The 22,541-nt window shown below is 41.8% G+C and overlaps 1 protein-coding gene across 4 annotated transcripts in view; it reads right to left on the bottom strand.

Moving 5' to 3' along the window:
• The window catches only part of arhgap12b (Rho GTPase activating protein 12b), a 247,237-nt gene that overhangs the window by 108,080 nt on the left and 116,616 nt on the right, over window positions 1–22,541 (bottom strand). For 2 of the 4 annotated variants that reach the window (XM_078537661.1, XM_078537667.1), the window contains exons 4-5: window positions 18,343–18,483; window positions 17,480–17,560 (exon numbers count right to left, since the gene is read on the bottom strand). In XM_078537661.1, coding sequence (XP_078393787.1) covers window positions 17,480–17,560; window positions 18,343–18,483 — 222 coding nt within the window. The remainder of the gene's footprint in view (window positions 1–17,479; window positions 17,561–18,342; window positions 18,484–22,541) is intronic. The other 2 variants (XM_078537673.1, XM_078537680.1) reach the window with 1 other exon arrangement.

The following is a 22,541-nucleotide window of genomic DNA, read 5'->3' as shown; positions in this document are numbered from 1 at the left end:
GCACTTTGGTAGGAAGAATAGAGGCATAGACTATTTTCTAAATGGAGAGAGAATTCAGAAATCTGGAGTGCAAAGGGACTTGGGAGTCCTAGTCCAGGATTCTCTTAAGGTTAACTTGCAGGTTGAGTCGGTAGTTAGGAAGGCAAATGCAATGTTGGCATTTATTTTGAGAGGACTAGAATATAAAAACAGGGATGTGCTGCTGAGGCTTTATAAGGCTCTGGTCAGACCACAGTTAGAATATTGTGAGCAATTTTGGGCCCCGTATCTCAGGAAGGATATGCTGGCCCCGGAGAGGGTCCAGAGGAGGTTCAGAGGAGAATGATCCCAGGAACGAAAGGCTTAACATATGAGGAACGTTTGAGGACTCTGGGTCTATACTCGATGGAGTTTAGAAGGATGAGGGGGGATCTGATTGAAACTTACAGAATACTGAAAGGCCTGGATAGAGTGGACGTGGGGAAGATGTTTCCATTAGGAGAGACTAGGACCCGAGGGCACAGCCTCAGAGTAAAGGGAAGACCTTTTAGAACAGAGTTGAGGAGAAACTTCTTTAGCCAGAGAGTGGTGAATCTATGGAATTCATTGCCACAGAAGGCTGTGGAGGCCAGGTCATTGTGTGTATTTAAGACTGAGATAGGTAGGTTCTTGATTGGTAAGAGGATCAAAGGTTACGGGGAGAAGGCGGGAGAATGGGGTTGAGAAACATATCAGACATGATTGAATGGCAGAGCAGACTCGATGGGCCGATTGGCCTAATTTCTGCTCCAATGTCTTATGGTCTTATGGTCCATTCTTCATGGCAACGCCTTTTACCAGAGTCCACTTGCCAACCAATCAGCATTCTCTTCTCATACAATATAAACTGTTGCTTTCCTCTTCTATTTGTATTCTTGAAGTGTCCTGAGAAGTGCAAGATGAAAAATCTCAACATCTTTTTTCCTTGAACTACTTGTTTTCATTACTAAGAAAAATAAATGTGCAGAGTCCTTTTTCAGCCTCTGGGTGGCACTAGCATACTGAAGGCTAAGTTTCATCACTTTCTCCGCACAGCAAAAAAAATTGTCTTGGGTTGAAATTATAGGTAAGCCAAGAATTTTTACTCTGGTATGTTTTTTAAAAATAAGTTAAGAACTGTTAACAAGAAAATATATATTTTTAAAATCTGCATTATGGTGTCATATCACATGAATGTTGGGACATAAACACAAATCTTTGCTTTCTCACCAAAGGAGTTCCTGATCTCTCAGTACAAGTAACGCAGAGAATCTTGTAGATGGTACACACTGCTGCCACTATGTGTCGGTGGTGGGGGAAGTGAATATTGAAGGTAGAGAATGGGGTGTTGATCAAACCAGCTGCTTTGTCCTGGATGGTATCAAGTGTCTTGAGTGTTGTTGGACCCACACTCATCCAGGGCAATTGAAGAATATTTCACCATACTCCTGAGTTGTGCCTTGTAGATATTGAACAGGCTTTAGGAGTCAGGTGGCGAGTTACTTCACGGCTGAATTCCCACCTCTGACCTGCCCTTGTAGCCACAGTATTTATATAGCTGGTACAGTTCAGTTTCTGGTCAAAGGTGTGCTGATGGTGGGGGTTCAGTGATGGTAGTGATGTTGAACATCAAGGGGAGAGGGTGAGATTCTCTCTTGTTGGAAATGATCATTGCCTGGTACTTCTGTGGCAAGAATGTTACTTTTCACATCAGTCCAAGCCCGAATGTTGTCCTGGGGTGGAATTTTACAGTCCTCCATTATTTGGTTTGAAGGTTGGTGATGGTGGGGGCTCATAAAATGCAACATGTGGTCTGTCCATCGCCTACTTGCCCATCCCCAACCTGTATCCCATTTTACAGCAAGTGGTGGAGGCGTCATGCAGCCCACCCACCCTTGGGCCGATAGAGGCCCTTAAGCGGCCACTTAAGTGCCCATCCTGACCCATCACTTATTTTACCCATGACAGGAGAAGGCACATGCATGTAGCCTGGCAGCTTTAACTGTGCAAGCTGGTGTCGGGCAATTTTTTGGTGGGGGGGTGGCCATGATGTGCACACAAACTGGCAGCTGCATTTCATATGCCAGAACAATGATTATACCTTGAAAGTACATCATTGCTGTTAAAACGGTTTGGATATCCTGGAAAGATTTGTATAAATGCAAGTTTTTCTCTTCTTTCTTTATTCTTTTATAATTTAGTTTGGTAGTTAAAGCCCAAAACAAGATCTAGTGGTGTTATCCTGCACCGATCCAAAAAAAATGAGGATCAGATGAAAACACAATATAAACCAGCAACTGAAATAAATTGAACAAAGGATGGTTAAGACTTTGTTTCCTGGGAATGCTACAAAGCAATTTAGAGAGCTGAACATTGGGCTTGAAGCATGAGAGCTAGAACTAACCTGCAAAAGTAATCTGAAACACTGAAGCAAAATATCCACAATGGAAAAAGTCAAGAAATCTGAAAACTATAACAATTGATTGGAATCATTATATTCTAATGGAAAGCACCAGGTTCTGCCTTCAAAGTACTGGTTTATAGGTCTTTTCAAATTTTACTAGGTAAATAATTTTTAATCACGTCACATCTTTTTTTGAAATGTTATCTTTGAAAGTCTCTCACCAAAATGGTAGATTTACCCTGTTCCATGAATAGCACTTTCCCTGCTTGGGATAACTTAGATTTGTTAATTAAAAAAAAAAATTCCTCTGAGGAAATGCAGAAATCTTGGCTTTCATGGGTGACAGTCCACACTTTGCACCTTAAAAAGGACTGGAGTCTCCAAACGATTTCATAAACAGGGCTTTCCACATTCATATTGTGTACTGTTAGGCCTTGGAGCTGCAGCAATAATCTGAACTACGTTCTAAAAATCACAGAGGCTGATCATACAGGAAAAGGGTGTTGAAAGCCAGGAAACAACTGTTGGCTTACAGACCTACTACTCAACAATGGAGTCCTTAACCACAACTGACTGGCCGGACACGAAGATGCCCAATAGGGAAACTTTGTAAGCCAAAAATGCAACTAATCCCAGGCTTCTTTATGCACATCTCCTTAGTGCAAGCAGTACAGTAACACTGAAAGAGGACTGGAAGAAGTAGACCAGAATGTCCTCTCAAAATAATAGCACCGGGACACCCCGTAAAGTCAAAAGGAACCATCACATTTTGGGATCATATAGCTTTAGAACGGCAGAGATTTGATAACAGTCTATAAAAGATATCAGATAAACTAAGTACTTCACATACACCTATAAACTATACTGCAATTTTAGACTAAAGTTTAGTAACATCACAATGGAGATTGCAGAGCTCTGAGATGCAGAGGGATCTGGGTGTCTTAGTGTATGAATCGCAAAGAGGCTAGTAAGCAGGTACAGCAAGTAATTAGGAAAGCTAATAGAATGTTATAATTTATTGCAAGGGGAATTGAATACAAAAGTAGGGAGGTTATGCTTCAGTTATACAGAGCACTAATGAGACCACATCTGGAGTACTGTGTACAGTACTGGTCACCTTATTTAAGAAAGGATGTAAATGCATTGGAAGCAGTTCAGAGAAGGTTTACCAGACAAATACCTGGAATGGGCAGGTTGCCTTATGAGGAAAGGTTGGACATGCTAGGCTTGTATTGGCTGGAGTTTAGAAGGGTAAGAGGCGATTTGAGTGAAACACATAAGGTCCTGAGGGATCTTGACAGGGTGGATGTGAAGAGGATGTTTTCTCCTGTGGGAGAATCTAGAACTGGAGGTCACTGTTTAAAAATAAGGGGTCACCCATTTAAAACGGAGATGAGGTGAAATTTTTTCTTTCAGAGGGTCGTGAGTCTTTGGAACACTCTTCCTGAAAAGGCAGTGGAAGCAGAGTCTTTGAATATTTTTTAAGGCAGACATAGATAGATACTTGGTAAGCAGGGGGTGATAGGTTATTGGGAGTAGGCCTGATGCAGATTTGAGGTTACTATCAGACCATCTATGATCTTATTAATTGGCGGAGCAGGCTCGAGGGGCCGAGTGGCCTACTTATGCTCCTTGTTCGTATGCTTGTTTCAAAACCAGAAATGTTTGAAAAATGTTAAAAATTTGAAAAGTACAAGTTAAGAGGAAGTATAAAACAAAAAGGAAAAATGTAAGAAATAAATAAATTATTACCATTGAAATGTAAAAATGGCTGCATTAACGTGAATACATCATAAAGCTATTCGGAGTACGAAGTAGAGTTGGGCGGCTCCCCTAGGAAGTCTTATTCCAGTTTGTTCTGGAATTTTGTTTGGCACTGACTCCAGATTTAGACAGCATTTACTATAACCAGCATTTCTGGAAAACGCTGAATGCATTTCCTGTGCAAATGCGCTCGCTCATTATCTGCTTTTCCAAAGTAAATCCATTGTGACTTAAGTTTCTACTTCCACTTCTTTGTACATCTCCTATGTGTGATTAATTCACAAATTAATTATTCTCAATTGACTTCATGACTAATAGTGTACAAGAAAAAATGTGCTCTTGCTCCTCTATGAGTAGCATTCAACATTTATTTTAACAAGTTTTATTTATAATCAGCTGCATTTAAGGAATAACAATACAATATTTGAGTTGTTACTGAAGTGTTTTGGAGAATTATGGCTAAGTCATTTTGTATAAGATTCAAAAGCACATTTTTAAAGAATTACAAAGCTCCTCCACAGAAGCCTGCTTTACAATGGAACAAGTGCACTGGGATAATGGTGGCACAGTGGTACTGTCACGTCAAGAAGCTATCTTATTTTTTCATAATAGTATTGTGGGATATTGTAAGGTAGGTTTATGTGGATGGCTGATTTAATTGAATTAGAGACAGATAGACTGCAAGGTTGAAATTATCAAAAGGGTTAGGTATAAAAAGGGTATTTAAAATGCTAACGAGTGAGCAAGAGTATAAGGGTCAGTAGATAAGGGGTGAATGAAGTTTGCATTTTAAGATAAGTGGGGACTTGTTTGATTTTCCAAGGGATGGTAGGATGTTTACAACAACATAAATGGGGCAAAGTTATTACATTTATTTTTTCCCAACAGGAAAAAAGGCCTTATTGGCAATATGAAAGATTTTTCTATCATGGGAAATGTAAATTTCCAAAGACCTGTAGCACAATGGAATTTTACACATTAAAGAGAGAGAAACATATATAAAGAATGGTGGGGAAGGCTATGTTGAGGGGTGGCCGTGTAAAATCTTGGGGTCCAGAGTCGATGTTGAGGACTCCCAGGGCAACTCCCTCCTGACTATACCACTGTGCCGCCACCTCTGCTGGGCCTGGAGCCGTACGGTGGTCACTCCTACCGATACTGTCATGGACAGATGCATCTGTGGTAGGCACATTGGTGAGGATGCGTTCAAGCATTAGGTCAAACATGGGCAAGGAAACCCCAGGCTGGCTACCGCACGCCACCCTCCTTCATCTGATGAATCAGTACTCCTCCATGTTGAACACCACTAGAACGAAGCACTGAGGGTGGCAAGTGTGCAGAATGTATTCTGGGTGGGGGACTTCAATGTCCATCACCAAGAGTGGCTCAGTAACACCACTGCATGCTGAGCTGGCCAAGTCCTGACGGACAAAGCTGCTAGACTGGGTCTTCGACAGATGGTGAGGGAACCAACAAGAGGGAAAAACATGCTTGAACGCATCCTCACCAATGTGCCTACCACAGATGCATCTGTCCATGACAGTATCGGTAGGAGTGACCATCGTACGGTCCTTGTGGAGACGACGTCCTGTCTTCATGTTGAGATTACCCTCCATCGTGTTGTGTGGCACTGTCACCATGTTAAGTGGAATAGATTATTAACAGATCTCAAGGCTGGGCAACCATGAGAAGTTGGGATCCATCAGCAGCAGAAGAATTGTACACCACAGTCTGAAACTTCATGAACCAGCATATCCCCCCATTCTGCCATTATCACAAAGCCATGGGATCAACCCTGGTTCAATAAAGAGTGCAGGAGGGCAGGCAATGAGCAGCACCAGGCATACTTAAAAACGAGGTGGCAACCTGGTGAAGCTACAACACAGGACTACTTGTGTGTCAAACAGCATAAGCTGCAAGCGAAAGATGGAGCAAAGTGATTCCACAACCAATGGATCAGTTCTAAGCTCTACAGTCCTGCCACATCCAGTCGTGAATGGTGGTTGACAATTGAATAACTCACTGGAAGAGGCGGCTCTACAAATATCCCCACCCTCAATGATGGGGGAGCCCAGCGTATCAGCGCAAAAGATAAGGCTAATTATTTTGGAACAACCTTCTGCCAGAAGTGCCGAGTGGATGATTCATCTCGGCCTCCTCTGGAGGGTCCCAGCACCACAGATGCCAGTTTTCAATCAATTTGATTCACTCCACTTGATATCAAGAAACAGCTGAAGGCACTGGATGCTGCAAAGGCTATGGGCACTGACAATATTCCGGTAATTGTACTGAAGGTTTGTGCTCCAGAACTTGCCGCGTCCCTAGCCAAGCTGTTCCAGTACAGCTACAACGCTGGCACTTACCTGGCAATGTGGAAAATTGCCCATGTATGTCCTGTATACAAAAAGTAGAACAAATCCAACCCGGCCAATTACTGCCCCATCAGTCTACTCTCTATCATCAGCAAAGTGATGGAAGATGTCATCAATAGCGCTATCAAGTGCACTTGCTTAGCAATAACCTGCTCACTGATGCTCAGTTTGGGTACCGCCAGGGCTACTCAGCTCCTAACCTCATTACGCCTTGGTTCAAACACAGACAAAAGAGCTCAACTCCAAAGGTAAGGTGAGAGTGACTGCCCTTGACATCGAGACAGCACATGACCAAGTGTGGCATCAAGGAGCCCTAGCAAAACTGCAGTAAATGGGAATCAGGGGGAAAACTCTCCGCTGGCTGGAGTCATACCTAGCACAAAGGATGATGGTAGTGGTTATTGGAAGTCAATCATCTCAGTTCCAGGCCATCACTGCAGGAGTTCCTCGGTGTAGTGTCCTAAGCCCAACCATCCTCAGCTGCTTCATCAATGACCTTCATTCCATCATAAGGTAATAAGGGGTGTTCACTGACAATTGCACGCTGCTCAGCACCATTTGCGATGACTCAGGTGCTGAAGCAGTCCATGTTGAAACGCAGCAATGCCTGGGCAATATCGAGGCTTGGGCGGACAAGTGACAAGCAACAAGTGCCAGCTAATGACCATCTCCAACAAGAGAATCTAACCATCACCCCATGACATTCAATGGCATTACCATTGCTGAGTCCCCCGCTATCAACACCCTGGGGGTTACCATTGACCAGAAACTGAACTAGCCATATAAATACTGTGGCTACAACAGCATGTCAGAGGCTAGGAATCCTGTGGTGAGTAACTCACCTCCTGACTCCCCTAACCCTGTCCACCATCTACAAAGCAGAAGCCAGGAGTGTGATGGAATACTCTCCACTTGCCCAGATAAGTGCAGCACCAACAACACTCAAAAAGCTTGACACTATCCGGGACAAAGCAGCCTGCTTGATTGGCACCCCATCCACAAACATTCACTCCCTCCACCAGTGACACACAGTGGCAAAAGTGTGTGCCATCTACAAAACGCACTGTAGGAATTCACTAAGCCGCCCTAGACAGCACCTTCCAAACCCACAACCACTACCATCTAGAAGGACAGGAGCAGCCGATAAATGAGAACACCACCACCTGCAAGTCCCCCTCCAAGCCACTGACCATCCTGACTTGGAAATATATCACTGTTCCTTCACTGTCGCTGGGCCAAAATCCTGGAACTCCCTCCCTAACACCACTCTGGGTGTACCTATGCCACATGGATGGCAGCGGTTCAAGAAGGCAGCTCCCCACCACCTTCTCCTGGGCAATTAAGGATGGGCAATAGATACGGGCCTGGCCAGCGATGCCCGCATCCCATGAATGAATAAAAAAAACATTTGGCAAGAAGACTTGTGTACCGCATCCATAACATTTAGTATGAACAAGATTGTCTGTTTACGACACTCCTCCCATCCCGAATTTCTATCCAGCATCTATGAAAATATGGCAAAATTCAGCATTGACAAAACAGGAAAAGGTTTATGATAAATGTTGGGAACAGAATACAATCAAAAACCAGGCAGAATACAGTGTGTGCAAGGGCACACTGTACAAGAAAATAAGAAAGGCACAGGGTATGAGAAAAGATTAGTGGATAACAAAAGGGACCCCAAAAATCTTTTGTTAACATACACAAAGTAAAAAGATAGTTAATAAATGATGGGGCCGATTAGGGGCAAAAAATGAAATCTTGTGGGGGTAGAACGCAGGACTGAGGTACTAAACTGAGTACTTTAGAGTCTTCTTCTCAAAGGAAAATGATGTTAATACTGCAGTGGCCATGGGCGCAGGTGAGGAGACGTACTTATAGGGTACAAGTAGATAGAAACAAGGTGTTAAATAGGTTGGGATCCTTCAATGTCAACTCCTCACCCAGTCCAGGTGGGATGCTTCCTAGGTTGCTACGGGTGGAGTGAGCAGCAAGTCTGACCACAATATTTCAATTCTGTTTGGAAATGGGTGTGGTAGAAGAGAACTGGAGGATTGTAAATGCTACACTCATATTCAAAAAGATCAGAGGGATAAACCTAAAATCTACAGGCCAATTAAACTACACACAACTGTCAAGGGCAAAATTAAATCTCACTTGGAGGGGCATATGTTAATAAGGGACAGCCAACATGGATATGTTAAAAACAAATCATGTCTAACTAACCTGATTAAGCTCGTTGATGAACTCAGAGGGTTAGTGAAGGCAGTGCAGTAGATGTTGTCCATATGGACTTAAAGTACTGTCCGACTTATTTGGAAAATAGAAGCATGTGGTATTAAAGGGATGGTAGTAACTTGGGTATGTAATTGACTAAGTGACAGGAAGCAGAGCAGAGGTGAACAGATGCTTGTCTGAATGCAGAGAAATACACTGTGTAGACCCAAAGGACTGGAATTACAACCTTTGTTTTTCTTGTTATATATAAATAACCTGGACTTGGGTATAGGGAATACAATTTTGAAGTTTGAAGATGATACAAGATTTGACAATGCAGTGAATTGTGAGCAAGTTCATAGCAGACATCAGGAAGGCACAGTATGATGAAACAGGCAGACACATGGCATGTACGATTTAATGCGGATACTGTAGATCACGGCTTATAAATCAACCCTTGCACCCTCCAAAAACGGGGGGTGACTTTTATACTGAGTATACATTGTGAACTACGGTGTGGGTGTGCCTGGTTTCCATTTTGAAATGCGAAAAAAAAAACTAATTCATATCAAGTTAATGTGGCAGTTTATTGAATTAATTAATTGTACAAAGATACCTTTAACACAATCAAAGCATTTTAAAACCGTCAAATGCACAGATGTCAAAGACAGTAAGTATTCATTAAATTCATTCTGAGTCACTTCAGCTATTGCATCATCGTAAGGATTCCACTCTGGATCAGATTGGGCAATTCTGCTTTTAGGATCATCCCTTCACAACAAAATCATCATCTCCGCCCATTGAATTGGATATTCTGCATTTTTTTGAATGATCCGACTCTTTGTGCACTAATAGCATCTCACAGTTTGATAATGAAACCACATAAAACCAAGTGGGGCTGCATGCATATTCCCACTCTTTTTGAAGGATTTTTCCTCCATCAATCATTCACCTATTCCATTCAGCTTGAACATGATCCTTGAAAGGCTCAAAGAGGCATACATTCAAAAGTTGAACTATGGACATTAGACCCCCTGGTACAACTACAATGTGGGTGTTGATTCTTCACAGGCACCTCTTCATCTCATCAGTTATGTGGAATCTGAACATGTCCCACAGTAAGCTGAACTATTTATGTAAGCCACCAGGACGTCTATCCCACACATCATCGATCTATAACTGCACTCCATCCTCATCCTTCCAACTATTGTCACGGACAGGCACAAAAACTCCTGCGAGAACTTGATGTTCGGCATGGTTTTGTGTTTGAAAATTACCATAGGCTTTAATTTCGTTCCATTGGCCATGCAGGCTAGTAGCACCGCAAATCTTGCCTTCTTATGTTCTGTCATTTTCACTAGAACTGTTTTCAAACCTTTGTAATTCACAGTTTGGCTGCTGGGCATAGCGAAATTCATGGATGCTTCATCCATGCTGCCAATATGACTTAATGGGTACTCATGTTTTTGGTGCCATTTGATGAAGAACTGCTGGAAACTGGCCATTTTGGCATCAAGGACTCTTGGTAGTCTGAGAGTGATCTTGGACTTTTGTCACACACTCAGCTGTTTTGTTCCATAAAGCAGTTACACCAACTAACTCCTGGTCTGAAACTTTAAATGGACACGGGGTTTGATTTGACCCACCTTTGTGTGTATATAGGTACTGCAGTTCTGGTGATGATGTAACCATTCCAACGATTTGCGAGGATCCATTCCGATACACACATCTCAAGATCTGAAGAGTGACTGGCCTCTGTTCTGTTAGCACATTTGGTCTCAGGAGGATTCCTTCTTCCATTCGCATACCAATTTTTCATTAACACCGAATTCTCTTGTTGCAGCAGTTATTTGACAAGTTAGCAAATGTTACGACTTTTAGCTTGAAAACTTCATTCTTCATTCATACTTCATTCTTTTTGCAGGAGGATCCATTTCTGTTCCATGCCAGGAGTGATCTGCTCTGTGTGGCATCTTGAAGTCCCAATTCTATCTTGCAACACAGCCTGTATCTCCTTCTTGAACCCAACCACCGACTTACAGTGTAAGCTACGTAAAACATGCATCCCTGGGGTGAGGCCGACTACTATTGCAAATATAGCATCTTGTAGCTGAAAATACTTATATACCAAGAGTATGCAATAGCATGATTTTTGGTGCTGAAAAATGGGGTCTTATATGCCAGGTCAACTTATACACCATGATCTATAGCAAGTGTGAAGTGATATGCTTTGGGAGAATCACGTGGAGAAGCAATATAAACTAAATGGTACTATTTTGCGGGAGTTGCAAGGCCAGATGAATGTGGGAGTACATATTTATGAATCTTTAAAGATGTCAGGGCACATTAAGGCAGTTAATATGAATCTTTAAAGATGTGAGGGCACGTTAAGGCAGTTACAAAAGCGGATGGGATACTTTGATATGTAGATAGGTACCTTGAAAAACAAAACACTGTCTCCTGCCAACACAAGATGGCCACTGATACCTGTCTGCACATGCACACTTGGCAACGCATGCACAGAATCATATATTGTCATTTGCAGGAGACAGTGCCGGTTCACCCAGTTTCTGGGCCCCCCGGCGGGTGGGCAGTCAGAACACAGCCTTCCACAGGGGAGGCTTCTGACTCTGGGAATCGGTATGGAGGGAGGGAGGGGAGGCTTCTGATTCCTGAAGCTGTTCACTCAGTTTGAGTCCCGTGGCAGGTGGGCAGCTGGGGCCCGGCCTCCCCACAGTTTCCAGAGGTCAGGACGGGGAGGGAAGCGGAGGCTTCTGATCCACCACAATTCCCTTTGCAGCTTTAGGGCTCGTTTCTCCAGCACAGCACACTTAAGCACCAACAGGGCAGGCAGATGAGGGAATACAGGCTTAATTACACAACATCCCTTCCACACCATTGAAACATGCTGCTATGACAGAGTGGTTCATTGGAAGGAAGGTGCCTTCCCAAAAGAATGGTGGGAGAAAAGGCAAAAAAAAGTGTTAAGGAAATCAAATGGGATCAAGAAAACTGTTGAACACAATAGATTCTGCTTCCAGTGCTGTAATATTTGTAATTTCAGAGCCGGTGATCACCGTGCATGCACCCTGCTGCACGTTGTCCCAATTAATGTCCACATTATTGTGCATATGAAGACAGTGGCCGTGCATACAACTCCTTATGCACGACATTGGCAATATACACAGCCAATACAAAAACAAGGAAGCCATGCTCCATCGCAAATCATGGTTAGGCTTTAGCTGTGTGTGCAATTCTAGACACCACGCTTTCAGAAGGATGTTAAGCCATGAAGAGGGTACAGAGCAAGTTTATCAGGATGAGTTATGGGCAGATTGATGAAGCTGGCATTGTTCTCCTTGGAGCGGAGAAGGTTAAAAGTAGGTATTTAAAGTTAAGGGATTTTAATAGAGCGAGTGGGAAGAAGCCATGTTTTCAACCAGAGGTCATAGATTTAAAATAATTGAAAAGGAGAGGAAATGAGGAGAATTTTTTTCACATAGGTGGTTATGACCTGGAACCCACTACCAGAAAGGGTGGTGAAATCAGATTCCATAGCAACTTTCAAAAGACTATTGAGCATGTACTTGAAGAATGGCTTGCATGGTTATGGGTTAAAAAAAAGTTAGGGTACGTGATAAAATTGTATAACTTTTCAAAGCTCCAACATATGTACAACTGTGCCAAATGGTCTCTTTCTGTGCTATAAGCTTCTATGATCTCAGCTAGATTAGGAATTGCAGAAGTGTTTTGTTGGGCCATAAATATTGAGCTACCATAACAATCTGCCCATGCCAGCTCAGGTTTTGCTTATACCAAAATGGTGTACTTGACACCCACTGCAGCAAAACAGCATCTGCAGAGGCCTGGGAGCAAGACTCAACACCCTCTATTCCAATCAATAAATTCGAATCATCCTCTTTTACCAATTGTGCTACTCAATTTCCTTTCTTGTCTTTTCAATCCTTCCCAAACATACTTTATTCCAAGATGGTTATTCGCCATCCCTGTCTAGTTTACAGCCAGTTTCTGTTAACGCTATAAAGCCTTTGATCTTTTTGTAATATAGTTGCTTTCAGTCCCCCATTTTGTTTCTCACAATATGCACTTGTAATAAATACATTTTAACTTTTTTTCTAAGAAAAAACGCCTTACTCCCTTTCCTACTTACCCATGATTTTTGTCCATATCAGCCACGACCTTTCAGGGGTCGATTAGCTCATTTGTCTAGATAGCTAGCACATGGTTCAGATTAATACCAAGAGTGCGGGTTCAATTCCTGTTCCGACTGCAGTAGAGTTGGGGCCTCCCTCCTTGTCCTGCCTCTGAGAGTGGAAGGCAATGGCAAAACACCACTAACAAAAACTGCGAAGCAAACAGCTCAAGATGAAGCATCAGCAGACAATGAGCCCAGCTGCCTTCTTAGTTTTAATACTTATCACTTCCCTATTTAACCATTTTTCTAGTGTATTAGCATCCTCCCTGCTCAATGTAGCTGATCTTTGCTGAATAGTTCCCCTCTACCCCAGAAATGTTGCCAAAGTGGAATCCTCTTTAGTTATGCACTGATTTCTTTAAAATCCCTGTGCTTCCTTCATATCTCACATTACTAGGGAAGTAATCCTGAGAAATCCTGCTCTAAATTTGTTCCTAAACCCCTAAATTCATCTTAAAGGACTCCAGACCTTTCTTTACCAACATCATATACTCCCATGTGGGCCACAATGACTGGTTGCTATTGCTTCCCTTGCACAATCTTTTCCATTCTATTCAATACGTCCCTTAGTAAGTTAGGAGTTAACAATACAAAAGTTCATGCAAACCCTTTAACTACTGAAGCCCTGATCACTACTACGTTTCCCGCTATGTTGCTAATTTTCTAGTCTGTGTCAACTTGCTTGTTGCTGCCATTTATATTTATTTACTCAGCCTGTCCAGAGTTTTCCCACAGAAAGCTAGAGATGCAAATCTGTTCGAAAGCATAAATTGCTCTGGGTACATCTGCTCTCACTTTTCCTTTCTGCTTTTCCCCACTCAACATTCCTCCTCCACTACCTTCACCCCATCTCTATTTAACCCCAAACTCTCACTAAAAATTCACTCACTCACTTACTTTTCTAGAACCACTTTATCCAATTCAGGGTTGTGGGGAGTTGGAGCCTATTCTGACAGGAAATGGGCGCTAGGCGCGGTTCACCCAGGACAGAACGCCAATTCATCACAGGGCGCACATACACACACACACACACACACACACACACACAATAAGGGGCAAAAAGGGAGATGAAAAACAGGTAACCACAGGCAAGTTAGCTTAACATCCGTCACTGGGAAAATGTTAGAGCCTATTATGAAGGATATAATAGCAGAGCATTTAGAAATACATAATATAATCAAGCAGAGTCAGCATGGTTTCATGAAGGGGAAATCATGCCTGACAAATTTATTAGAATTCTTTGAGGAGGTAACAAGCAGGATAGATAAAGGGGAACCAGTAGATGTAATACATTTGTACTTCCAAAACACATTTAATAATGCACCACATATAAGGCTACTTAATAAGATAAGAGCCCATGGTGTTGGGGATAGTATATTAGAATGGATAGAAGATTGGCCAACTAATAGAAGATAGAGTTGGGATAAGGGGGGAATTTTCAGGATGACAATCTGTAACTAGTGGAGTGCCACAGGGATCAGTGCTGGGACCACAATTATTTACAAAATATATTAATGGCTTAGATGAGGGATGTGAATGTACTATTGCCAAGTTTGCAGATGACACAATAATAGGTGTGAAGGCAAGTGGTGAGGATGACACAAAGAGTCTACAGAGGGATATAAACAGGTTAAGTGAGTGGGCAGAAACTTGGCAGATGAAATATAATGTGGGAAAATGTGAGGTTATGCACTTTGGCAGGAAGAATAGAGGAGCTGAATATTATTTAAGTGGAGAAAGACTGCAAAAAGCTGCAGCACAGAGGGGTTTGGGAGTCCTCGTGCATGAACCCCAAAAAGCTAATATACAAGTTCAGCAGGTAATAGGGAAGGCAAGTAGAATGCTGGCCTTTATTTCAAAGAGAATGGAATATAAAAATAGAGAAGTCTTGCTAAAACTATACACGGCACTAGTTAGACCACACCTAGAATACTGTGAACAATTTTGGTCCCCTTATTTAAAGAAAGCTATACTGGCATTGGAGGCAGTCCAGAGGAGGTTCACTAGGTTGATCCCTGGTATGGAGGGATTTTCTTATGGGGAGAGGTTGAGTAGGTTGGGCCTGTACTCATTGGAGTTTAGAAGGGACGACCTTATTGAAACACACAAGATTCTTAGGGGCTTGAAAGGGTAGAGGCTGAGAGGTTGTTTCCCCTTGTGGGGCCGTCTAGGACCAGAGGGCATAATCTCAGAGTAAGGGATCGTCCATTTAAGACAGAGGTGAGGAGGAATTTCTTCTCTCGGGGGTAATGAAACTGTGGAATTGTTTACTGCAGATGGCTGTAGAGGCTGGGTCGTTAAGTATATTCAAGGCTGAGAGAGACAGATTTTTAATCAGTAAGGGGATCAAGGATTATGTGGAAAAGGCAGGAATGAGGAGTTGAGGATTATCAGGTCAGCCATGATCTCACTGAATGGCAGAGGAGACTTGATGGGCCAAATGGTCTACTTCTGCTCCTACGTCTTATGGGGCAATTTAACCATAGCCAATTCACCTAACCAGCATGTTTTTGGACAGTGGGAGGAAACCGGAGCACCTGGCGGAAACCCACACAGACTGTTCACAACTTTGACCTTGCTGACCACATATCCACACCATCACTAAGACCACTTATTTCCACCTCCACAACATTGCCCCTCTCTGAGCTCATCTGCTGCTGAACTCCTCATTCATACCAATGTTAGTCTAGACTGGACCATTGCAACTCAATCCTGGCCAGCCTCCCATATTCTACGCTCTATAAACCTGAGGTCATCCAAAACTCTGCTGTCCGTGCCCTTACTTGTGGCAAGCTCTGTTCACCCATCACACCCATGTTCACTGGCCTACATCAGCTCTTGGTCAAGTAACACTTCGATTTTAAAATTCTCATCCTTGTTTGCAAGTCCTCCAAGGCCTCGTCCCTACTTATCACTAAAACCCCCAGCCCCACAACCTTCTGAGATACTTGCTCATCAATTTCTGGTCCCTTGAGTATCCCCCAATTTTAATTTATCCTTCATCAGTGGCTGTGCCTTCAGCTGCCTAGACTCTAAGCTCTGGAATTCTTTCCCTAAACCTTTCTGCCTGTCTTTCTCTCGGCTTCTTTAAGACACTCCTTAAAATCTATTTCTTTGACCAAGTTTTTGGTCATCTGCTCTAATGTCGCCATATGTGGCTGAGTGGCAAATTTTGCTTTACAAAGCTCCTGTGAAGCGCCTTGGGATGTTTTAATATGTTAAAGGTGCTCTTAAGTTGTTGTTTAATCATTCTGTTCTCACTTCACTGCATTACCAGTTCACTCTGATGTGTTCTTGGCTCAAGCTGGGCTCCTGCAACTATCTTCCTTTATATCAGACCGACATAAATCACTTTAAACTAGTTATTCTGCTCCCAACTAACACCATACCTAATTAACACCTGGCATGTGATCGACTTACAATTGACTAACAGATGGGAGAGAGTGGCCTGTGGTTAAGGGAGAGATGAAAAGGGGAAGGAGAAAGATTTGGAGATGTAAAGCAGTTACTTGGACAATCTGAAAAAAATTCCTTGCACTTGGAAAAAAAGTAAAATTTAATGGCCTTGTTCAGAACATTCCCATCATGAATAACATCTCCTAGTCTTCAGCGCCATTAGAAATAAAGAACTTGATTTAAGGTGGCTCTCATGACATTAGGACATGCCAAAGCACATCATAACCAATTATATATTTTGAAGTGTAACTTTTTTGAAAAATCTAGCATCCAATTTGCAGAAAGCAATGTCCCACAAAACTGCAATAAGATAAATGTTTTTAGTAATGCTGGTTAATGAATAACTGCTGGCCAGGACACCAGGAACAACCTCCCTGCTCTTCTTCAAATAATGCAGTGAGATATTTTGGGTCCACCTGAGACAGCGGAGGGGATAACTTGTTTGAAAACCTACACCTCCAAAAGTGCAACATTCCCTAAGTATCGCATTGAAGTGCCCGCCCACTATGTGCTTAAGTCTTGAGCTTAAATGCAGGTCCTTTTGACTTAGAGGCAAAATGCTCCAATTGAGCCAAGGTTGACACCATTACCCATAATTGGAATGTGCATTCTCCATGTGAAACATTGTTTTAAAATGTAAAACTGAAGTCAACATTCAATTTAGTCATTTTCATCATTTGTCTTTACCTAGGCAGAAATTGTACCTGCGATCTAACATCTCCCAGGCAAAGAAAGAACATTCAGACGTATATAAATGATAAAAAAACACTGATCCCTTCCTCCTCTCCCAAGATGGTTGCCAAAAAGCTCATTCATGCCTATTGTGCAGCTGTACTTTTTCTTTCTTAAGACAGGTCATACGATGTGCTTGGCAAATATTCAACAAATGCCAATAAATACTCATGAATCCCTTGGCTGAACCAAGGACCAATTATACAAAATCAGAACTGTAAACAACTTATTCATGTCGCCTGAAACTCCAAACTCATTCAACCAAGTGCACCATCAGGATTAAGGCCTTAGTCACCACTCAGCGTAATGCAACATACACACCTGTGGCAATTCCCATTCAGACTTGGATCCATCTGTGCGATAGTAATATGGTCGGCCTTGATCATCAATATGTTTCATCCACTGTAAACAAAGACATAGTTTTACACTTTGGTGCATCTTCATAGGATTCAGCATTGTCTTAATATTACATTAAATAGGAAATTCAAAATGCTGCTACTTCGCATGAGTATTAAGCTCCACAAAAATTTTAATCCTAATTCTTTATGGCTGACAGAAAATATTGAAATTGGAACAACGGAAATCAACAATACCAAGCTTCAATCAGTTTAAGAAAAATTTAAGACATCAACTGCAATAGTGATAAAAGGCTGTCAAAGGCTTTACTATTTCCTTGGATGATGGATACATATTAATTTCTCTGAAAACATTGTTACATTCTCGTAGACAAATACATAATTTTAAAAACATAAATGTGTTCTAATGACATTACCAGACTATAACAGATCTGCTCAACTTCTTGCAACCTACTAGAAGTCAAACAGCAACTTACTAGGGCATGCAAAGCTCTTTATATCAAATAGCACAGTATGTGTGCATTATAGCTTGTCCCTAAAATGTGATCCTCACTCCATGGAAAATGTCATCAACACACATTCAATTGATTGATAGGAATCCTTCTCATTTATTTGCACCTGACACTAGTAGTTCACTTAACATTGGCAATTGAAAATGGTACTTAATTTAACTGAGATTGTCAATCACAATGCAATGAAATTTCCAATGCATTTATCTCCACAACTGAGATTTACATCAGTATTAAGAGCTGTACAGTTTTTAAAAATTAATACAGTAAGAGCAGACAGCTAAAGAGCAAATCAACTTAAGAGAAGAAATCAAAGTACCTTTTCATCGGTATATTCATTGACATACAAAGTTTGGCCACGCTCATCCATTTCTTCTGACCAACCACGAGGAGGTAAATCAAATTGATTATCTGTATGGCTGGAGTAAATGCTGCGGTAGCTCTCTTCTGTGAGGTGATGCTGGAAGCATTTAGAGAAGGAACATGTTGTGCTTTATGTGTCTGATTATGTAAGCTTCAGGCATTTGAGAATTGCTGTTACTGAAAAAATACAGAAGTAGGTACAGATTTCCCTTTGGCAGAAAGTATCCCCTTAATTTAAAAGTATGAGAAATGAAGCAAACATTTAATTCTGAGTTCTCCCAAAATGGACCAAGAATCACAGAGAAGAGAGAAAGTTCCAAACTGCATCTCCTTTTGCACAAAGTGTTTCATAAATTCACTTCTGAAGGACCTGGCTTTAATTTTTAGATTATGCCTCCAAATTTTGAGACTCCCCAACGACAAGAAATAGTTTCTCCCAATCTACCCCTCTGTTCCACTTAATAACTTGAAAATGTCAATCAAATCCCCCTTAGCCATCTAAATTCCACAGATTAGAGCCCTAGTTTGTGTAATCTCCCCTCATAGTTTAACCAGGTATCATTCTAGTAAATCTATGATGCACTCTCGAAGGCCAATGTATCTTTCCTATGGTGTGGTGTGCAGAACAGTGCTTACTATTCCAGGTGTGATCCAACCAGACCTTTACATAGCTGAAGCATGACATCCGCCCCCTTGTATTCTATTCCTCTACATATAAAGGTCATCATTCCATTAATATTTTTGATTATTTCCCGTACAAGTTTGTACAATTTTAATGGTCGGCGTACCTGGACTCCCAAAGTTTCTTTGGATTTTCACTGCTTCTAGCTTTTCACTAGAAAGTACTAGAAACACTAGAAAGAACCCTGTTCCCTCTTTGATATATTTTTGTTAGCCAAAGGTATTAAAGAGGTATCAGGCAAGGGTAGGTGCATGGAATTAGATTGCAGATCAAACATGCTCTCACTGACTGGCAGAACAGGCTTGAGAAGCTAATTGGTCTATTCCTGTTCCTATTGCAAGTATGGTTCCTATTTTTTGATTGCAAAGAACTCCTTTAAATCAGTGTGCTTATACAAGAATTGGCACCACCTTAGCCCTCAGCAATTTAGGTCCTTGCTGACCTAATTGGCTCCTGGTTCCCAATGCCTCAGATTTTAAATTACCATTTTCCTATTTGACGGCTTTTATTGCCTTCCCCTTTTCTATAACCTCTTCCAAACCTAACGCTCTCCCAGAACAGTGTTTCTCCAACTCTGGCCTCTTGTGCGCTCGATTTGGCAGCCATGTCTTCAACTGCCTTGGTCACCCTCTGGAATTCCCTCCACAAAACTCTCAATTTCTCCACTTCCCTCACCTCCTTTTAAGATCCCTCCTAAAATTCAACTCTTCGACCAAGTATATGTTCAGTTCTTGTGGTCTTCTTTAGCTTGATGCCTGTTTTACTGATGATACTTCTGTGAAGTGTCCTAATTAAACTTTTTGAGGAGATAACTAAAGTAGTAGACGGGAATGTCTATGAACTAAAGCATAATACTGAAAATGCTAGGAATCTGAAATGAAAACAAAAAATGCTGAAGTCACTCAGATATAGTAACTTCTGTGGATAGAGAGCCAGAGTTATCGTTTCAGGTCTGCAACTTTTCATAAATGATTACAGACTGAAACATTCAAAATGTCTATGGATGCAGTTTATGTGGGCACTCAGAAGGCATTTGATAATGTGCCTGATAAAGGCCTGTTAGCTAAAATTAAAGCCCATGGAATTGAAGGAAAATTGCTGAGTAATGCTGAAAAAGAAGATACATGCAACCAAAGATTTTCATCTTCCACTCATCAGCACAGAGGTAAGAATGCCTCATCAAGGTTCCTTCAACAGCACCTTCCAAACCTGCGACCTCTACCATCGAGAAATGCAAGGGCACCACCTGCAAGTTCCACTCCAAGTCACACAGCATCCTGACTTGGAACTATATTGCCATTCCTTCACTGTCACTGGGTCAAAAAATCCTGGAACTCCCTTCCTGAGAGCACTGTGGGTGTACCTATACTACATGGACTGCAGCGGTTCAAGGCGGCAGCTCACCACCACACCTTCTCAAGGGCAATTAGAGATGGGCAAAAAATGCTGACCTTGCCAGCAAGGCCCACATCCCATGAATGAATATTTTAAAAATGCCACATTCCAAAGGAAACAATTTGTACTGCATGAGATAGGGGGTGCTGGCTGGTTGGCAAGTCAGCACTGATTGGTTGAGACATCGCCAGGGCAAATGCAGCAGGGAGCTATAGTCTCCCATGCTTTCGTTTATTCAAAATAAAAAGGTGCAATGTCTGGACATATTCCTTTTGCCTGCAGAGGACAGGTTCCTGCATATGAATATTTGTAGCTTCTAGCAAGCTACATTGCAAGCCCGACTGATAACCTTAAATTGATTTAGTGTAATTCTTAGCGCACTCGAGATTGTTCAGCAAATGCTGCTCAATCACGGAATCACATCGAACGTTAGACATTGTGTTCTGAGTTTTGCAAGCACAGGTTGGTGGAGTACAGTCAGTACTCTGCCTATTGTGAAGAGCCAAAGGGACCTGCTGTTTGATATGATCTGCCAGTCGTTGGGACATATGGCCTGTGTACCTGGCATCGCACTGGTACTGAAATTCATATAGCACATTACTCATTTGTGTCACATGCAGAAGGTTTTTTTTGGTTTGACGACAGCATCCTGTTAGTGGAAAACACCACTTGTGTTGCCACTGCATAGGAGCAGCGTGAAACAGCTAGCTTCACCTGTTGCTCAAATTTTTGAGACACCTTACCCTTACAGGGTAATGTGAGGAAGACTGGAAACCAAGTCCAAAAGTGGCAGCCTTAGACCCATTCATGAGTATGAGTGATATATAGCAAGCAATGATCTGACTGGGGTAGCCATTGTCCTGCAGGATAATTTTAATGTGTCCTATTTCAGTGTCAAGCTTGCAAAGTAAGCAAATGGCTCGGGCCCTATTTATGAGTTTGCTGATAAGGCCTCCTTACCGTTGCACATTTCTGATACGTAGATGACACGTTTGCTATAACTGAATTTGTAACTGCATGTAAGAACATACCTTAATGTGCTCCATCCCAGACTCAAATTCACTTCTGAAATGGAGTAGACTACCGAGCCCTTTCCTTGACGTGCCAGTTGAGAAATGCACTAGTGGATTCTCTACTACTTCCTATTGCAAGCCTATCTTCACTTATCAATATTTGCACTGGGATTCCCAAAGCTCCACATGCTACAGGATTGGCCTTATTGCCAACCAATCAGCACCCTTTTTCTCATACAGCATAAATTGTTGTTCCTTTTGCAATGTGGCATTCTTTCAGCCGTCCTAATGAGCGCAAGATAAAAAGTATGCATCTTTTTCAGAAGATTACTGGCCTAGTTAGAAGATTGGTTAAATGGTAGAAGACAGGGTAAGGATCATAGGTATGTACATGAATTAGAAGGTAGCATCTAGGAATAAAGTTGAAGGGGTGATTTGATTGAGATTTTGAAAAGGGTTGATAGGGTAGAAAGGGAGTTTAGTGGTGCAGGAATCTAGGACAAGATACTGATCAGCCATGATCTCACTGAGTGGCAAACAGGCTTGAAGGATTTGAAAGGCCTACTCCTGTTTCTATGGGCAGTTTCATCAGGCTATTCAACTATGAGCATAATCCTATCCTTATCTGACTTTTATGATCACATACATTTTCCAAGGGGTCACTCAATAGTGACTGTAAACAGGGTTTTGAGTTGTTACTTCCTTTTCTGTCCCAGGAACATCTAAAGCATGATAGCTGAAAGCAGCTAACTCATTAGAGAGCTAGGATCAATCCTTGGACCTTGTTGGGGGTTGCAGCTCAGTACCACACAGCAGTCGCTAGGAGCCTTGAGGAAGCTTTGCATAAGCTTTATTTTTTTATGTACTAAATGGTTTCTGATTCTTACCTCACGTGTAGGTTTCTTCAAATAATGATACTCTAGTTAGCAGGTGTAAAATATATATATTTAATGCTAGGCTTAAATACAGAGTACTACATACAATCTACGCTGTTGCATCTACGTAATCATGTACAACTTAAAACATTATCAAAATATAACATTTCTCATAACACCACATATACTT

This window comes from Cetorhinus maximus, chromosome 3 (genome assembly GCF_964194155.1).
Source record: "Cetorhinus maximus chromosome 3, sCetMax3.hap1.1, whole genome shotgun sequence".
Lineage (NCBI taxonomy): Eukaryota > Metazoa > Chordata > Chondrichthyes > Lamniformes > Cetorhinidae > Cetorhinus > Cetorhinus maximus.
The sequence above is the reverse complement of the archived record's forward strand: the minus strand, read 5'-3'. Positions and strand labels throughout refer to the sequence as shown.